At 38.8% G+C, this 19318-nt stretch overlaps 1 protein-coding gene across 2 annotated transcripts in view; it reads left to right on the top strand.

The window, feature by feature from the left end:
• LOC110443503 (gamma-tubulin complex component 5-like) overlaps positions 1–19318 on the top strand; it is a 39110-nt gene that overhangs the window by 13695 nt on the left and 6097 nt on the right. Inside the window, exons 9-21 of one of the 2 annotated variants that reach the window (XM_021487753.1) lie at positions 1088–1322; positions 1765–1967; positions 2703–2818; positions 4358–4497; positions 6565–6696; positions 9303–9561; positions 10816–10975; positions 13661–13723; positions 14554–14645; positions 14807–14891; positions 15357–15477; positions 16870–17030; positions 17717–17931. In XM_021487753.1, coding sequence (XP_021343428.1) covers positions 1088–1322; positions 1765–1967; positions 2703–2818; positions 4358–4497; positions 6565–6696; positions 9303–9561; positions 10816–10975; positions 13661–13723; positions 14554–14645; positions 14807–14891; positions 15357–15477; positions 16870–17030; positions 17717–17931 — 1982 coding nt within the window. Of the gene's footprint in view, positions 1–1087; positions 1323–1764; positions 1968–2702; positions 2819–4357; positions 4498–6564; positions 6697–9302; positions 9562–10809; positions 10976–13660; positions 13724–14553; positions 14646–14806; positions 14892–15356; positions 15478–16869; positions 17031–17716; positions 17932–19318 lie in introns of both variants that reach the window. The other variant, XM_021487752.1, reaches the window with a different exon arrangement.

Here is a 19318-nt window from a genome sequence, read left to right as displayed (position 1 = left end):
CAGCTCCTGCAGATTCCGACTACAAACAGAGCACATTACATCTCCAGCACACGCGCAGGCATACACACATAGAGAGATATTAGCCAGGTGGTATAGGACTAGTAGTTAGCGCCTGAGAAGGCAGCTCCTGCAGATTCCGACTACAAACAGAGCACATTACATCTCCAGCACACACGCAGGCATACACACATAGAGAGATATTAGCCAGGTGGTATAGGACTAGTAGTTAGCGCCTGATAAGGCAGCTCCTGCAGATTCCGACTACAAACAGAGCACATTACATCTCCAGCACACGCGCAGGCATACACACATAGAGAGATATTAGCCAGGTGGTATAGGACTAGTAGTTAGCGCCTGAGAAGGCAGCTCCTGCAGATTCCGACTACAAACAGAGCACATTACATCTCCAGCACACACGCAGGCATACACACATAGAGAGATATTAGCCAGGTGGTATAGGACTAGTAGTTAGCGCCTGATAAGACAGCTCCTGCAAATTCCAATGCTAAATACATAACTCTCATAAAATACTGTATTTATCCTGCAATAAGCCCAGGGGGCCTACACATATTTTCTGACTCTAAGGCCCCTTTCATATATCGGGTTCAACCAGTGGAAACAGTTGAACCTGTTTTTAAAAAAAACCAGGCACAGATCTGAACCGAGGCTGACCTCGGGAATATTCGGAACTTGTACATTGAGGTGTCCAGACGTACCTGACCGAAACTAAAATGCTGACTATTTTTAGTTTTCGTTATTTCTTTCTTAAACAATGTCAAGCCACATGTAGTTTTTACGATACATTATGTAATTCAGTGGACGGATGAAAGAAGGGCATAATATTTTTGATGCATATTAAAAACTCTGAAACTGTGCATGTTTAGCTCTACTTATAGAACGGTCCAAGTGCGTTCGTTTATGTAGAATATCTCGGCGCCACCTGTCCCGGTTCAACAGGGAACGCAAATGTAACTAAAGTAAATTTGAGGGGCCCCGGGGTAGGGGGGTTACAGGATATTGAAATAACAAATACTGGCATATTGTCGCAAAAATATTGTAATGTAATAATACACATAATCTTGCTCAGAATTCTCTGGAGGCGTCCCTAAGGGAGTTTACAGAGCATGCCGCCTATATTCACGACCTGCTCAAGTTTGAACAAGAGGTGATCGACCAGAGCTGTTGCTATGGCGACAGTAATGGCTCGTCAAGTGGACGTGGCATCTGTCAGACGCTCGAAGCCTTCTCCCAAGTGGTGGCTCGCTGTATAAAAAGTCTGCGACAGGAACTGACCACGATAGAAAAAATTGTTATCAAACAAGGTGAACTTTAAGATTTACTTAGTTTTCATGTTTTCAGTGTCATTTAATAATTCAGAAAAGTGAAAGCCCACAAACTTGTTCAAGTGAGAGAGAGAAAAAAATTGGGCCCACGAAAAAATGGCCTCGAGGTTCAAGAAAGGAATGTGTTCTTGTTTAAAGTACTGCTAATGATTCTAATTCTTTTCTAAAAAAGATGCTTTATTCTTGGCAAGAAAAGAATTCATATGAACTATATATTTGTTAATGTGTATAGTTATTAAGGATTTTTTGACATGTAATTGTGTAGGGTGAAAAAACAATTTCCAGGAACAAAATTACAAAAATGGTTCAGTTTTGAAATTAAAGCACTATTTCAGTACTTTATTTCTGGTTGTGTCTTTGCAAGTTGAACACACTATACATCGTGAAATCATTATCATCGTACAATTTTTCAATATTACAGAAGAGACTTTTACCCTGGCCATGCTGCACACCAGATTAAAACCATGGTTACCAAAGGTCAAGGTCATTCATTCAATATATGAGAGAGGAGTGAAAGAGGCAGAGTGGTTGCCAGGCAACTACCAGAAGGCGTCCCAGTTACTCAGTGTTCTGTATGATGCTGTATTAGAACATGATGCCATGGGTACTTTGACCTCAGAAATGGTGAGTGTCTTAATTTCTTCACTCTGTCAAAGATAAACTTTTGACAGCTTTGATTCCAAATGAATGACTTCCTGATAATGTCTGGTTTTCCACAACCTTGAAAACCTGCAGGCACGTCCTTAAATGACCATTACAGCTGTTAATAGGACTTACAACACAAACAAACCAAGTAAATCCTGATAATGCTGTAAAAATGCAAAGATGTTAAACAGTTTGAGCTAAGAGGAAATTGAGTAGGTTTCATCCAAAGTTATTTTACTTTTAAAAGATGCATATTTTTGTTTTTGTCCAAGACACTGCTTATAAACCATGGGTTGTAAGATGTGTTTTATATTTATGGATAAGAAATGTTTAATATTTTTTCTAAGATATGTTTAATGTTTGTTTCTTAAATGCTTTTAACATTTGTTTCTGACTTAAAGTGTTTGATGTTTGTTGGGGCCGCGTTGTCAAGTGGTTTAGGCGTCTGACATTCTGCTACCACTGGCCCACTAACACTGGGTCGCGGATACTAGACCTACGTGGGGCAGTCGCCAGGTGCTGGCCGTAGGTCAGTGTTTTTTCCCCGGGAACTCCGGCTTTCCTCCACCACCAAAACCTGGCACGTCCTTAAATGACCATAGCTTTTAATAGGACGTAAAACACAAACAAATCAAAAATCTGCCCAAGACATATTTAACGTTTGTTTCTCTAAGAGTTTATATGTGTGCTGATTTGTGTTTGTTTCTGTTCAAGATGAATATGTTGCTGCCGATGTGGATAGAGACGTGTAAACCTTACCTTGACATCATAGACGATTGGGTCACCAAGGGCAACCTGCCGGACCCCATGGAGGAGTTCATCGTCAAAAGGTCAGCCAGTGCATTTACAGCATGATTTTGGTTGTCGGTAGACCATACTATAACGGGGCCGCTGTCGCCTGGTACTGGTTGGTGGTGGTTTTTCTTCAGGTTCTCCAGTTTTCCTCCACCACCAAAACCTTGCATGTCCTTAAATGACTATAGGTGTTAATAGGACATGAAACAAAACCAAAGTATACTATAACCTTGTTAGAACGCATCCAGCCATTTCTATGCCTCATCACAAAGTTGTGCTTGACATATGCTGTAACTCTTGTCTGTACCTAGGTCTGGCCAGTTAAGTTTGCATTTAGGTCAGTCACAGACTAAGTACTGCAGCTAGTGTAACACAAGTTCATAAAAGTATGTATATTTCAAGTAACCTGACTGAAAAAAGGGTAGGTTGTTTGGGATTTACTTTTTATTTGAATGGGGGGGAGGGGGGGGGTGAAATATCACCAAACATAGTTACACAGAACTTTTTTTTCTTTTCTATTATATTTTTAAGTATTTTAAATAACAATATGGGATCAAAATTTAGTTTTGATACCTGCCTATGAAGTAGAGAGGTGTTATAAAGGCACGGACATTTAAGTGCGTTCTAGTGAGATATAATTGTTAGGTAAAAACTATGGTGAGTCTGTGAACCTGAAACAAACATTTTATTTTTTGCCTTTAGCACCTTTTTGAGTAGAACATGTTACACAACATTTTTGTGACCTTGACCTTTGTGACCTTGCTTTAATTAATCGGTCAACAAGGTCACATTCAGAAAAAAGATTGGTAAAAAAGATCATATCTTGGTAAAGATTGGTCTCTTTTGATGTCGAAAAATATTGGTCACTTTTCATATCCAGGTAAAGATTGTCATTTCTCCCATTTCCCTGTGTGTAAGATAGAGCTGTCCAGGGTAAGAAAGGGGTGTAGGAAATATTTCTATCTTACACCCCATTTCACGTGACGAGACATCACAATGGATCAACAATGACGTGACGTCATGAACTCTCCGATGCCGCAATGCGGAAAAGGCGACGTGATGAAATTAAAACCTTTTACTATATATTTACCGTACACATAAGAAAGATGTGATTAATTTTCTGTGCAAACAATGTTTACAAATATGGGATATGCTTAATCTGGCTGGCTGATGCGTTTTTGTCTCAAAAGCTCAGGGGGAAAATTGATATTTTCAAAATGGTGGCCAGTCCAAACTCATTTTCATGGTTTCTGGGCTTATTCTGGTGGTTGAAATGAGAGAGAAATACTCTTTCATGCCCAAGAGTGTAGGATAGGGACATTCTACCCTCGGGATTTTCAAATTTGGCAAAACCCACGGCAAAGCCTTGGGTTTTACCAAATTTGACAACCACTCGGGTGGTATGTCCCTATCCTACACCCCTGGGCATGAAAGAATCTGGTAATATTGTCTTCAGGGCGAGATTGATCACTATTTAATATAACTGAGTGTTTTCCGACTTAAATATACTTATGTTTTCATGTGTTACATGACCAGATCTAGCGTGTTCATGATAAACAAATATTTTTTTATAGAAATGAAAATGTGCGATCCCTGGATGAAAGCTTTTGGGAGACAGCCTTCACTATCCATATCCCCTCCGACAAAAGTCTGATGGAGGAATCAGTCTCACGCCAAACAGGGTCAAGGTCACTGGACAGCAGCCAAATCAAAGGTCAGATCATAATTTCTATGTCATTTACAGATTTAAAACACATTTCTTAGGAATGCCAGTTTTGTGATAAGGATCTATAGGATTCGTAATTTTAAAAGAGGGAAAACAAATCGACATTTTTCTGTTATCAAATTTTAAAAGCAACCTGCTCCTTTTTTGGGTGATATGAGTGCTACAATTATATACATAAATACCAGAGGCAAACCTCAAAAACAATCAGCACTATAATGTGTCTATGTTTGAAGGATTCCAATAACACTCACTGCCAAAACCTGTAACCATGCACTGGACGTGTGGCTTAGATACATTATTCCTGAGAAGAGTGTTGTCCTGCATAAAAATTGCAGCAAAGCCTGAATGGGGTTGACATACTCGCCAACTTTTTTTAATTTCCGTGGGGGAGATTACGCATGCTCAGAATTAAAAGCATAAACAAAATGTGTGTATGTACACCCTAGAGGGAAAAACAACACTTTTCAATGGCATTGTTTGAGCTGTTCTTTCAGATGAAATCATTAGATCTTAGAATATAGGAATAGTCTAGCAAATTCACTGGTTGAAACTGCTCAATTTTAGTGTCCAAAATCGGGAGATCTGGCAAGTATGGATTGAACTCTGGATCTCGTATCATTATACTGTCACTAATGACGGGCTGATGATTTAAAAATTGATTGGTTTGCATTTTGAGGTTCTGATTATCTTTTACAAATTCCATAATATATATAATCAGTTCATTAATGAAAACAAAGTGTGAAACATATACAATGTAACGCAGGGCTCGTATTAACGGTCACCATGACACTTTTTAGACTTTGCGACAAAAAATTCAGTTTGGCAAGTTTGTTTAAAATCATAGGAATAAATGATTTTCAATATATACTTTAAAAGTATATTCTGAAAGTCATCTATTTTTATGAGTTTTGCTATATGATTGGCAAGACTGCATAAAAAATGCTTGAAATCCATTCAATATAAAGAAGGAAACTTGATATATCGTTTGTCTATTGATGTAATACCGTAGTGTTCTCACTTTATTTGGGTATTCAGTTCCACAAAATTATAAACCGATAATGTAATCAATCATCAATCAGTTTACTACTTCGGATTACAAACCAATTATGGATTAGGATTTTAAATAGATTGCCCATCATTAACTGTCGCTGTAACCAACATAGTCCACAGTGGTACCCATGTCCTTATAGAACTACAGTTCAAAACAAAATTAAGGGGAAGTTACTCTATGTAAGAAAAACTTCAGTGGAGCTCTCTAAGTGTTTTGTTCACAGTGGGACAGGAAACCTTAACTACATCTTGATCAGAACCTACCTCAAGTTTAATACTATTGTCTATTGGAAACGATACAGTCCTATATTATATATATTTATTGCCCTTGTTGAAGGGAAAAACAATTCTTTGTTTTTCCAAAATCAATCCTGTTTCAAGAAGGCGAAGCCCAAGTCAAATATGATTAATTGAGGAGAAACAAAAAGCTGTGTTTTACTACCATAAGGGAAATAAACAATAATCCAATAGTATATATGTTCAGGTTGAGGCGCCAATGTTGTCGTCTGCTTCGGCCATTCGGAACTTGGTTGTTGTAGCTCTTGCCAATTTTTCTAGAGAAGCTCATGATCAGAATAAGGGAAATATGATTAGGGAAACCTTAGCCCATGAGGGTGACATGATGTTTTATTACCCTTATATTATCAATATCATCCAATCAAACATGCTGTTATAAAGATGAGGTATAGTACTTGCAATGGCTACAGGTGCTCTGCCTTGCCACTGTGCAAAATGAAAAAGTTTGAAGTGACTATAACCTGGATATCTTCATCGTACGATATTTCCAGATTTTTTACCATGCGATAGTTCTTTCAGACCATGCAATAGTGTTTCCTAGTTGTTAAAAAATGAATGAAAAATACTGGACTAGTGTAAGTTTACCTATAGTATTTAACCCTTTTACCCCTATATTACTTTGATAAACTCTACCATGCATTGGTCTAGATAAGTCCATTATGGTCTATGGTGTTGAAAGGTTAAAGACATTGATTTGCTTGTCGACAGGTATGATCTCACACTGGGCACCTCAGTTTTTACAGCCCATCCTCCTTGAGGTCGTCCTAGCCGGAAAGTCCATGGAGATGTTCCAAGGACTGGGACGCTTAAGAGATGTTGTCGGCAAAAAAGATGATATTTGTAAGTATTTGTAATGATACAAACTTTTAGTGTTGACATGTAGAATGATAAATGCTTAGTGATCTTAGTAATTTATCATACATTATTAGTCCCCTGCCGGTTCCTGAGGGAGGGGGGGACTATAGGTTTGCATTCCGTCCTTCCGTCAAAGAAGTTTGTCCAGGACGTATCTTCTATACTATATCACCTGGAGTAACCAGATTTGGTGTATTAGGACATCTTAGGATGGCGGAGTGCAGAATACAAGATGACGGTCACTATGACCTCACTGTGACCTATGCTTTGATATTTGACCTTAACTTTTGAAAAAGTTTGTCTGAGGCAAATCTTCTATACTTTTTCACCTGGAGTAGCCAGATTTTGTGTACAAAGAAATCTTGCCTGATGGCGGAGTGCAAGAATTAGGTCACTATGACCTATGACTTGACCTTTGAACTTAACTTTTGAAAAAGTTTGTCCGGGCATATCTTCTGTACTATTTCACCTGGAGTAACCATATTTGGTGTACAAGGACATCTTGGGATGGCGGGGTGCAAGAAGTAGGTCAGTATATCCTCACTGTGACCTTTGCTTCCTGACATAGGTGTTAGAGGCGTCACGATTCACCACGATGCACTTGTACCACGATTATTTATATTCGATTTGATTCACGATATATTTTTCCGGATTTTCGATACGTTATGATCTGAATATTAGTGTATGCCGCTTCAGCCGAAACGTCTGTGAGACATTCAATTTCATTGGCTGATCTCTAAATCCTCAGCCAATCGGCTGCAAGGATGCAATTTTCACAAAGCATTCATAACAAAACGGTAGACCGCGGTATGGAAATGCAAGCTTCAAATCAAAAGTGTGGAAACATTTCGGGTTTCAGTGTATCGACGCCTTATATATCTCGTTTTGTTTATATTTTAAAATTAAGGTGTATCTAATTGAAATAATTGAATCGTGGTGCAAATATCGAGATACATATCGATTCGTGGGTAAAGTGTATCGTGACAGCTCTATTAGGTGTACTGTTTGTTAAATATAGAAATCATTACCGGTAGATGACTATGGATTGCCTTGCAATACTCTGCCATGTTATAGGTAGTTTATTAAAATCCATGAAATATGTACATTAAATCCATTTGAGAATAGATGGATCCTTAGAATATCATGTCTTAAACTTTCCAATTACTGAAATAACAGCACCTTTTTTTTTCTTCCATAAATGAAATATTGAAGGTTCCAAAATCACAAATAATGTTTTGTTTAGCCTTATACAGATTCTTGGATTAACGTTGGTTTACATAAATGTATATACCACATTGATGTGTTAGGAATCTAATTTTCAAAAGAGTTCTGCTTTGAGAAATTTTGAGAAATTTGATTCAAAACTTTTATATTTAGTAATTTAGTTAATTGAATAATGACAAATTTGAAAGGTGCACATGACTAGATGAAACAGTCAAAAGGTAATAGTTGTTTGACTCGTTTGAAAGGTACACAGCAATTTCTGTATTGTCATGAATAATGTTAATTTTTTAAAGAAGGTAGATAACTTATGCAAAGAGAGATAACTCTCATTCAAACCCAAGTATGATGTGTAGGGTAGAATGTAACCTTAAATGAACCACTTTTAATACTAAAGCCCCTTTCTCACATTCACGAATCTGAACACGAATAATCACGATTTAACGTTTTTCTTTAAATCGTGTTAGAACGTATGAAGGTCGCGCACTCATTAGTGTTCATTCATGTTAAGTCATGGTCGGTCGCGCGCGGTCGTATGGACGTCGCAGCTCGGCTTAAATCGTGTTATAAATAAGCCGAGCTGAAAAGTCGTATGACAGTCTTGTTCAATTGTATGAAGATCGTGTTCAGTCGTATGAAGATCATGTTCAGTCGTGTTGGGGAGCGTGGGAAGAAACTCATACGACCTTCATACGTTTTAACACGATTCAACAAGACTTTCATACGCCTTTCATATGACTCCCATACGCCTGAACACAGAATCCATACGTTTGTCATACGACCGAAAGAGCCCATCACGTGACTGGGTGAGAACGTTGGAAACCCCCTGAAAGTGAAAGTTCATTCTACAGCCATGCCAAACCTCAGCGGCCGAAACGGCAGCTCTTCCAAGCTAACCTTCAAAAGGGAAACATCCACACCACCAACCATGGATGAACATCCACCCGGTACTTCTTGCGGGTCTTGTTCGTTGTTGAACATGGCGAATACTGACACAGAAATGCTGTTGCAATGCAGCTTATATACTACATGACCCACATGACCAAAATAAACAAAAATATGTCGTATGAAAGTCTTGCTCAGTCGTATGGAGATCGTGTTTATTTTTAAGCCGTCATGTTAAATGAGGTTAAATCGTGTTGTATCGTATGAATATCTTATGACAGTCGTATGAGGGGCGTTTTTGGTCGTATGAGGGGCGTGTTTGGTTAAGAAATTTGCATAAACCACAAGGTCGAGCACAAATCAACACGATTTTTCGACTTTTCTTAAATCGTGTATGTGAGATAGTCCTTAAAATTCCTTCTGAATGTTGGTTTTAAAATTCACTGACTATGAAATGACTTTAAACAACTTTTCTTTCGTTTCAGTTTATAAGGCCACGCCTTTGTACGACACCTTTCTCGAATCTTTAGAAAACCTCTTGAATTCAGAAACTTCAGATACAGAAGATACCCAGGTGGTAGATTCTACTCTAGACACGACTATCTTCACCCAGCAGATTGAGGACCAGATGAACATAAGGGGGACGTATGACCGACTATTGAGGATAAACTTTGACACTGTGTTCACAGCCTGTGTAAACAAGATCTCCCCTGACAGCGTTAACACAAAGGATGCCAGTAACAGGTTTGTGTGTAAACAAGTTCTCCCCTGACAGCGTTAACACAGAGGATACCAGTAACAGGTTTGTGTGTAAACAAGATCTCCCCTGACAGCATTAACACAGAGGATACCAGTAACAGGTTTGGGTGTAAACAAGATCTCCCCTAACAGCATTAACACTAAGGATACCAGTAACAGGTTTGTGTGTGATCCCCCTGACGGTATTACCACTGAAGATATAAGGAATTTCAAATTCTTATTTCTATCAGTTGTAGTACCCTCATAATGATGCCTGTCTGTTGCAGTGCCATAATGGCGATGATATTTGTTCTAGTAACCTAAAGATGATATTTGTCTGTTGTGGTGCCCTCAAGTTGATGTGTTTGGTTTAAGGTGTAAGGTGAAATGGGAACTGTCAGGAGACACGGTAGTTTAGTGGTAGGAAGCCGGGCTTGTGACCGAAGGGTTGCGGGTTCGCGTCACAGCACAACACTGTGTTGGATCTTTGAGCAAGATACTTTACTCTGCTTGTTCCAGTCTTCTCAGCTGCAAATGAGTACATGGTTGGGCAGTGCTAGAATTGTAGAGTGCTAGTTGTGAGGGCCGAAATGGCAGCTCCGGCTGTATGCTGCCCAGGGAGTTGAGAAAGATATTGGCTGGTTGCAATAGCCCTATAACCACAGATAATAATTTGTGAACCGCTTTGAGACGACCTACAAACTCGGTTGTGATAAAGCGGTATATAAGAACCTCAAATTATTATTATTATCTGGTGCATACAAGAAAACAATTTGCCTATACAATTAAAAAACATATTTGCCCTGACTTTGTTTCCTCCTTTACATTAGATGCTATGCATAGTAAACTCTGTTCTATTACTAACTGTCAAGATGATATTGCCCTTATTTCATCAATTTTTTAGGGCAAAAATCACAAAAACTTAACTGTAACAAATAATTCCTAGGATTTTTTTTATCAAAACAGTATATTGTATACCTGAAAACCTTCACCAAGTCATACTTTGAACTGTTCCAGTGTTTATTTCCCCCTTTATTTGTAGTTGCTGAGTATAGTAGGTTGTGTTCTAATATTTGCTGTCCTGATATAATTACGTTCAAAAAGAGGAAAGAGTTAAACTGCGACTTACATTTCCAAGAGACGACCTACAAACTCGGGATCCCTCAAGATCTGTTAAAGATCCCTCAAGATAACAGGGGATTGTCTTCAGCTCTTCCTGGAAGAGAGTATTGAAATAGTGTATGTTTTTGTCAGTTGTAGAGCCCTCAAGGTGACAGGAAATGGTCTGCAGCCCTTATCCATCATGTTACAGGAATGTCTTTATCCTCACATCCGACAACAGTACTCCAAAATCTGTACTCGCCTCGTGATCATCCTGAAGGAGGAGTACCATCTTATGGAGTACCTGGCCTCAATGAGGGTGAGTTTACCTGCTGCAGTCTGGCATTGCCTTATGGAGCACCTAGCCCTATGAGTTTGAAAAAGTTTACACAATCTGTTAACTCATTCACCCCTGAAAACACATTTGAACCCCTCCAGTTCAAAGGTTAGAATAGTTCATTATAAAATTGCAGGGGTGAATGAGTTAAGGTTGAGTTAAGCTTAAGTCTGTGCTGAACCATGGAGTACTTTGCCTAACTAATAATGAGTAAACATTACACAAAATCTGTCCTTGCGTTACGGAATACCTAGCATCTATTAAGATGAGTAAAACTAAAGTCGTTGTCTGTTCAATTAGTACCTTGCCCCAATAGGGGTGGGCCAACTTCACACAAAATCTGTTCTAACCTCAAGGAGTACCTTGCCCCAATAGGGCTGGGCCAACTTCACATAAAACCTGTTCTAACCTCATGGAGGACCTTGCCCCAATAGGGGTGGTCCAACTTCACATAAAATCTGTTCTAACCTCACGGAGTACCTTGCCTCAATAGGGTGTGCCAACTTCACATAAAATCTTTACCCTCCTGACGGAGTACCTGGCATCTATTAAGGTGAGGAAGGCTTAAGTACCTAGTCATGGAGCATCTTTGCCTCACTAAGGGTGAGTCAACTTCACACACAAGTAATACGCACCTCATAGATTATTTCCCAACTATTAAGGTGAGTGCAGCTAAACTCTTTTTATCCATTGAGTACCTTGCCTCAAGAAAGGTGAGTCAACTTCACATAAAATCTGTTATAACCTCATGGAGTACCTTGCCTCAATAGGGGTGCCCCCACTTCACACAAAATCTGTTCTAACCTCAAGGAGTACCTTGCCCCAATAGGGGTGGGCCAACTTCACATAAAATCTTTACCCTCCTTACGGAGTACCTGGCATCTACTAAGGTGAGGAAGGCTTAAGTACCTATTCATGGAGCATCTTTGCCTCACTAAGGGTGAGTCAACTTCACACACAATTAATACTCACCTCAGGTAGCTGAAGTCTATGTCTATCTATGGAGTACCTTGCCACATTAAGGGAGGGCCAAATGCACACAAAATCTGTCTGGCCTTACAGAGTACCTGGTATCTAATAAGGTGAGTACAGTTGAAGGCTGTGCCATCCATGGAGTACCTTGCCACACTAAGGGAGGGTCAACTTTACACAAAGTCTGTACACGCCTCATAGAGTACCTAGGTTCTATGAGGGATTATAGTAAACTTAACAGTCTGAAAACTGTCTTATGTTGGATTTTTTTTTCAGCTTTCTTCTTTAATGTTGATTGGTCATGCGTAACTCTTCACCCTTGGCGATCTTAACATCCTGCCTCACTAATAAACCAAAAGAACTCTTGTACTTTCGTTTTCTGAATATAAATGCATTACATTACTACCCACAATTTCCCTGGCTTTTGTCAGGTAAAACCTTCAGATAAAAATCATGTATCAACCACAAGGTTGATGATCACTGTTTTATAAAGGTAATTTAATTTTACAGGTTTAGGTAACGCAGGTGTCTAGGGGATTGCGCATACTACGGAATTTGCTTACCGTGGAATTGCACAGTAGATACTTATGCCACCTATGACCTTATATAGTCTTTCGGTCCTTATATGGTATCTGATATCTCCTTATATGGATGTCATTCATTCACATTTCATTATACGTACTGTACAATTAAATTTAGCCGTAGTCTTATTTAACCCTTTCACCACTGTAGACCATAATGGACCCCTCCATATTAATGCATTGTAGAGTCTACTAAAGTTACATAGGGGTGAAAGGGTTAAGCGCTTTACTCGCTCAAAATATTGCACCGAATTATCAATGCGCCAATTGAAGTTCATGTATGATTTTCTTGATTGCCTATTTTGTGGGTGTGCCAATTCATCAGAGCGCTAATCTGTTAAAGTTGGATAATGCGCTAAAATTTGAGTGCCCTAAAATAAGTATGTTTACAGTATAATGCAACACATGTTAGAGAACAATGTTTCACTTCAGTGACTTACTAAGTTGAACATTGATGATGGAAAGGTTACACTGTTCTGAGACTGCTAAAAGGCAAAAGAATAGATCGCAATGGTAACAGCTTGGAAATAGATAATTAACTTCAAATTTGAAATAAGAATAGTAAAACTCAATGGTGTTTCTTAATTTGTTTGGTTCGGGTTGGTTTGGTTTGGTTTAGCATTGTTTAACGTCCTGTTAACAGCTATGGTCATTTAAGGACGGTCTCCCCTGTGTACAAGATGCGTATGTGTAGTGTAGGCGTGTGTGTTTAGGGAGGCTGCAATATGTTTGTGTTTGTCTCCTTAATGTGATAGCGTGGAACTGATGCCGACTTTATAGTGCTACCTCACTGAAACATACTGCCGAAGACACCCAGCAGGACACCCACTGGGTCAAATTGATGAGTGTAAGAAATATAACAATCTAGAAATAGATAACAAACTTTGAATTTGATTTAAGAGTGGTAAAGTTGATGTTTCCTAGTGACTGAGTGTAAGAAACTCATAGTTACAATATGTAACCTGCAAAGAATTAAATGTAGCTCATTTGGTATGATAGAACTCAAAGTTTACTAAGCGGTAAAATCCCTGTGTTTAGTAATTGATATTACATGAACCACGTAGCAAAAATGATTAAAAATGTCGGCTAATATAGTCTTTTATTTCTTTTTCAGCATTTCTTTTTGATGGAGGCAGGAGACACCATGTTTGAATTTTACTCTCCAATATTTGACAAGGTAGTAGTGTACATTAAAACTTTGATATAATGCCCCTCCTTTATTTGCCAACTCGCTTTGGGCCAGCATATTTCAAGATTCCTTTTTCGCTTTTTCTTATAAATTCCTTCAATTTATCACCCAACCCCTTTATAATGCCAAAATTTCTATGGACTAATGGTGGCAGTATAAGGAGTTTTTTATGCCCCCGCCATAAAATGGGGGGTTATATTGTGTTGCCCATGTCCGTCCCGTCCCATCCATTAGTGGGAGGGCATTTATGTCTTATAGACATTTTCTAGTTTTTTTAACTCATTCACCCCTGAAGACACATTTGAACTCTTCCAATTAAAAGGTTGGAACAGTTCATTATGAAATTTCAGGGGTGAATGAGTTAACTGTATTACCAGTAGATTATGTTTGATATTATGACACACATTAGAAGGGTTTTTTGTCTTTCTTTTGTTTACCATCCTATCAACAGCTAAGGTCATTTAAGGACCAGCCTCCATGTTTGTAATTTATGTATCTGGGCTGGAGACAGGGTTGTATCTTGGCTGGAGACAGGGTATGTTGTTGTAATTGCCTCCTTCTGATAGCACAGATCTGATTCCAACTTTATAGTGCTATCTCACTGAAATACCAAAGCCCAAGACACCCTGCTAATTATTCCACCCGTTCACATTATACTGATAACAGGTTTATTCAGGTGTGAATAATTCTGGTGTTGCCATTCAATATCACACCGGTTTCTGTTAGCAAAATGAGTGAAACAAATGATGGAAGTTTCATTGCACAATTTTGAAAAATGAATTACACAGTAATATTTCCTGATTGACTTTATATTACAGATCCGCCTCCATGAACACTGGCGTGATGCTTCCTCTGTCAATCTTACCCTCCAGGAGGCACTGCAGACTTACTTTCCGGACGAAGTCAACAGGTACACAATGAGAAAAAAAATAGAATAAATCACCTTCTTGGTTAAAAAGTAAAATGTTTTACTGATAGAAATAAGGCCATTGAAAATAATGGAACTGTTGTTGTTAAAACAAAAGTAAAACTTGGTTTAGGTTGAATATAGATTTTGTTACTGTGTTTTAGGCTGACAATAGAGATCAATCCTCTACCGACCTCCTCCGAGCCAAACCCGATCAACATCACCGACTGTATGAAACTTCAATATAAGGTAAGTTACCAGTGACTGTTTCTTCATTAGTATGAGGTATATTACCCTTGTCACCTACTGTATGAAACTTCAATATAAGGTAAATTACCAGTGACTGTTTCTTCATTAGTATGAGGTATATTACCCTTGTAAATGACGGTATGAAACTTCAATATAAGGTAAATTACCAGTGACTGTTTCTTCATTAGTATGAGGTATATTACCCTTGTCACCGACTGTATGAAACTTCAGTATAAGGTAAATTACCAGTGACTGTTAATTCATTAGTATGAGGTATATCACCCTTGTCACCTATTGTATGAAACTTCAATAATTCATTAGTATGAGGTATATCACCCTTGTCACTTACTGTATGAAACTTCAATATAAGGTAAATTACCAGTGACTGTTAATTCATTATTATGAGGTATATTACCCTTGTAAGTGACGGTATGAATCTTCCATAAATATGTGTCGTTGTTGTAGGTACCCTGGCCTGTAGACGTCGTTATTAACACCAAATGTCAGAACATCTATAATCAGGTGTTTAGCTTCCTTCTGCAGATCAAACGGGCAAAGTACTGTCTGGACGAACTGAGATTCTTTGGTTAGTACTGTTTCATTTTTAGCTCACCTGGTCCGAAGGACCATGGTGAGCTTATGCCATACCGCAACTTCTGTCCTCCGTCGTCCGTCGTCTTGCGTCCGTCATCCGTCAACTTTACACTGCTAGTCATGAACCACTGAGCGGATTTTAACAAAATTTGGTGTGGAGCATCATTGGGGGGAGAAGACCCAATTTTGTATAAATGTTGGGTCTGGCCCCCCAGGGGCCTGAGAGGCAGGGCCCAATATGGGAAATATAGCAATTTCTTCTTCAAAATCCGTTTTCTTCTGTAGGAATGACAGGATTTGGTCCATATTTGGTGTGGAGCATCCTTGGGCCAAGGGGACTCAATTTTGTATAAGCAGTGGGTGTGGTCTTCCAGGGGGCAGAAGGGCGGGGCCCAATAGGAGAAATTGATGTAAAACCTTTAAAATCCTTTTTTGACCATGGGGATTAAGGGATATTTTATCGTTATTTAGTCTGGAGCATCCTTGGTCAAGAGGACTCAATTTTGTATAATTGATGGGTATGACCCCCTAGGGGCATAGGGGTGGGGCTCTGTTTGAAGTTTGTTCTTGCTATATCTCAAGTATTGGATGAAATTTTCTGAAATTTCATATGACAGCACCTACCATGGAGTGCTATATATTTACTTCATACCAATTATTTTAAACATATTCAGGTATATTAGAAGCAGAGTATCTGTCTTTCAGTCCAATAATTTGAACTTATATTTCTCATGTTAAAATGGGACTGGTCACTCCTATTGGTGTGAGAGAGGACCAACATCCTGGTTGTCCATGGTCGTAGGTGGGAGCCATGATTTCTACATTTGCCCTAAAATATGTACATATAGCCTAGCTAGTCGAAATATGTAAACCCATAATAACACTACGGAATCTAGATATTGGAGCTCCATCTTATATATCCTTTGTACTATTTTTCTCATCTGACGTTTAAAGTTGGTAAAGGTCAAACATGATATAAACAATTCTTAGGACCTGGAATCAAACGTAATGTAAAATACGAGTGTTGTCTCCCAGGATGCTGATAAAGCGAAATGCATGTTGCAGATGATGAGTTCAAACATCTATATCTAAAACCAGTTTTGTTGTTTGTAAAAAGTGTAATATCAACCAGTTGGAAAGCAGCTCAGCATTCAGTCTGCAGTGTAGGAGTCAAATGAGACAGTGGGAACCCCAAAAAGAGGTCTGTGGAAAATTCACTTATAAAAACCATGAAGGTATCACCTTGCCAAGTTTTGACATGCAAAGACCATTTACATTACAGGTGATAGGTACTATATACCCTTGAAAAATAATGATTGTTTTAACACAGAATCTGAACAAAGAAAATTCTTTTTTTATTGTTACATTTTTTTATAATTTCTAGATCTGGAAAAGGAGGATATATTGCAGAGCAAGTCTCGCGATGAAGAGTTACTTGCCCTTGATGAGGAACTCCCAAGTTCAGCTCGTGTCCACAGGGTGCATGTTCTCCGAATGAGGCTGTTATTTTTTGTGAACAGTCTGCATAACTATATCATGACGAGGGTACGTGACCCCCGGGTTCATCCCTCTTACATAATGTAACCTCACGCAAGACGCCTTTTCCCTTCATTCACTCTGCTCTTTCATTTCTGCTCTCAAACTCCCAATCATTCAATCTTTCATTCTCATTAAATCCAATGATAATATTTAATTTGAATGAAATGATACATTAGATAACAATTCCTTTCATTTATATTCAAATGTTGACATTACACTCATATTTGCATGCCAAAAATCCTGCTTCTAAATATTGTGATGGTCCCTGTTGGTAGTGAAGTTTGGTATAGGGTGCAGAGAGCCCCGGTTTTTAGGGGGAGGGTTATATAAGGTGCAGAGAGCCCCAGTTTGTAGGGGGAGGGTTATATAGGGTGCAGAGAGCCCCGGTTTGTAGGGGGAGGGTTATATAGGGTGCAGAGAGCCCCGGTTTTTAGGGGGAGGGTTATATAGGGTGCAGAGAGCCCCAGTTTTTAGGGGGAGGGTTATATAGGGTGCAGAGAGCCCCAGTTTGTAGGGGGAAGGTTATATAAGGTGAAAAGTACCCCCAGTATGTTCATGCCACAGCAAATTTGATGCCATTTCAATACATTCTAGGATTGAACTGGGAAGGACTCCCCTATCCATAACAATTGCATGATTTTATCTTTCTTCTTGCTGTTTTCAATGTTTGTTTTGTTTTCGTCTTTACCTAGATATTACACAGCACAGGACTAGAGTTCCAGACAGAGCTTCAGAAGGCTGAGGATCTCGACCAAATCATAAAGATACATAACGACTATATCCACAAAATCCACGAGAGATGCCTGCTCCACAGCAAAGTCAAGTTCCTCAAAGAAGCCGTCATGAAGGTGCTAAACCTCATTCTGACATTCCACAATCTCTGGGACAGAGGCATTCATCACATCAGGTATAAACACTGCGACAGATATTTATCACTTTGAATGCGACATCACCATGGTAAAATACTAGCCGCTTCCTACCGACTCAGCTAGGGGGAATTTCTCTTTAGCTCATTCGGTAGAGAACAAGACTAGTAAACCAGAGGTCCCGGGTTCATCTCCTAGCGGAGGCATTGGAAAATAAATGGCCACCGTTACATTGGCACCCACATAGGGACCTGGGTAATATTGACAAATATACTCAGCGATATTGCAAAGTAATCGCTATGACACCTGGAAAACTTGGGACGAGTTCTTTCCTGGAGGGAGAGTATGTCACCATGGTAAAATACTAGCCACTTCCTACCGACTCGGCTAGGGAGAATTTCTTGTTAGCTCATTTGTTAGAGCGTAAGATTAGTAAGACTAGAGTCCCGGGTTCGACTCCTGCCGGAAGCTTTAAAAAAATAATGACCTCTGTTACAGAATACTGTGTTTATAACACATACAGAAAATAAAATTGTATTCCTCTGTGAACAAAATTTCAGAGATATGCTTGTATTTTGTTTGAGATCTCATTTTGTTTGAGATATAATTAGGGCCCCATATCAGAGATGCTGGTGTCCTATAGTAATCACTGTGACTGTCTGGCTATCTGTCCATCCCCATTTTTGTTTCCGGAGATTATCCTGAAAACCCTAATCTTTCTGAAATTTGACATGGTCATACATTGCAAAATATCAATGGGTAATAGGGGTTTTAAAAAAAATTCAGGTCAAGTTCACTGTTACTTAATATATACCCTGGGGATACGGTCCTAATCTTGGTATCCAAAAGTCTAATATTTTGGAAATTAGTTCATGGTGAGACTCTGAAATATATAGATGTGCAATAGGGGTTTAAAAAGTTGTCAAGGTCTCTGTTTCTAAAACTAGCTTGACCTGTTCTAGTTGTATTTCTGTGTGAACACTATTTTAGAGATTGGATTTTCCCTCTTGTGTGAAAAATGGAATTGGTGTACAAAATCTCTATCTCGCACCCCATTTCATTACCATGACATCAAAATTGCATAACATGGACATGACGTTGCAATTGGTACACCTATTTTGTGGTTTCTGAGTTTATTTTTGTGATCAAGATAAGAGAAAAACACTCTTTCATGCCCAGGATTATGAAAACCCAATGGGTGAAATTTCTCTATTCTGCACCCCGTTGGCATGAAAAAGTCTTACAGTTTTTCTGTATTATCACGTTTTTCTTTGTTTTCATACCAAACACTCAATTCTGATTGGAATTATTTTTTAAGGAAAGTGAATTGCATAGGAACTTTTGATGCCTTAATAGTTTTACATGCCAACAGACTTTGATATTGTTCTGAAATATTGCAAAAAGTAAGCATGAGTGTCCAAAAGAACT

Source organism: Mizuhopecten yessoensis, unplaced genomic scaffold (genome assembly GCF_002113885.1).
Source record: "Mizuhopecten yessoensis strain PY_sf001 unplaced genomic scaffold, ASM211388v2 scaffold716349, whole genome shotgun sequence".
Lineage (NCBI taxonomy): Eukaryota > Metazoa > Mollusca > Bivalvia > Pectinida > Pectinidae > Mizuhopecten > Mizuhopecten yessoensis.
This window is presented reverse-complemented; position numbering and strand designations above follow the sequence as displayed.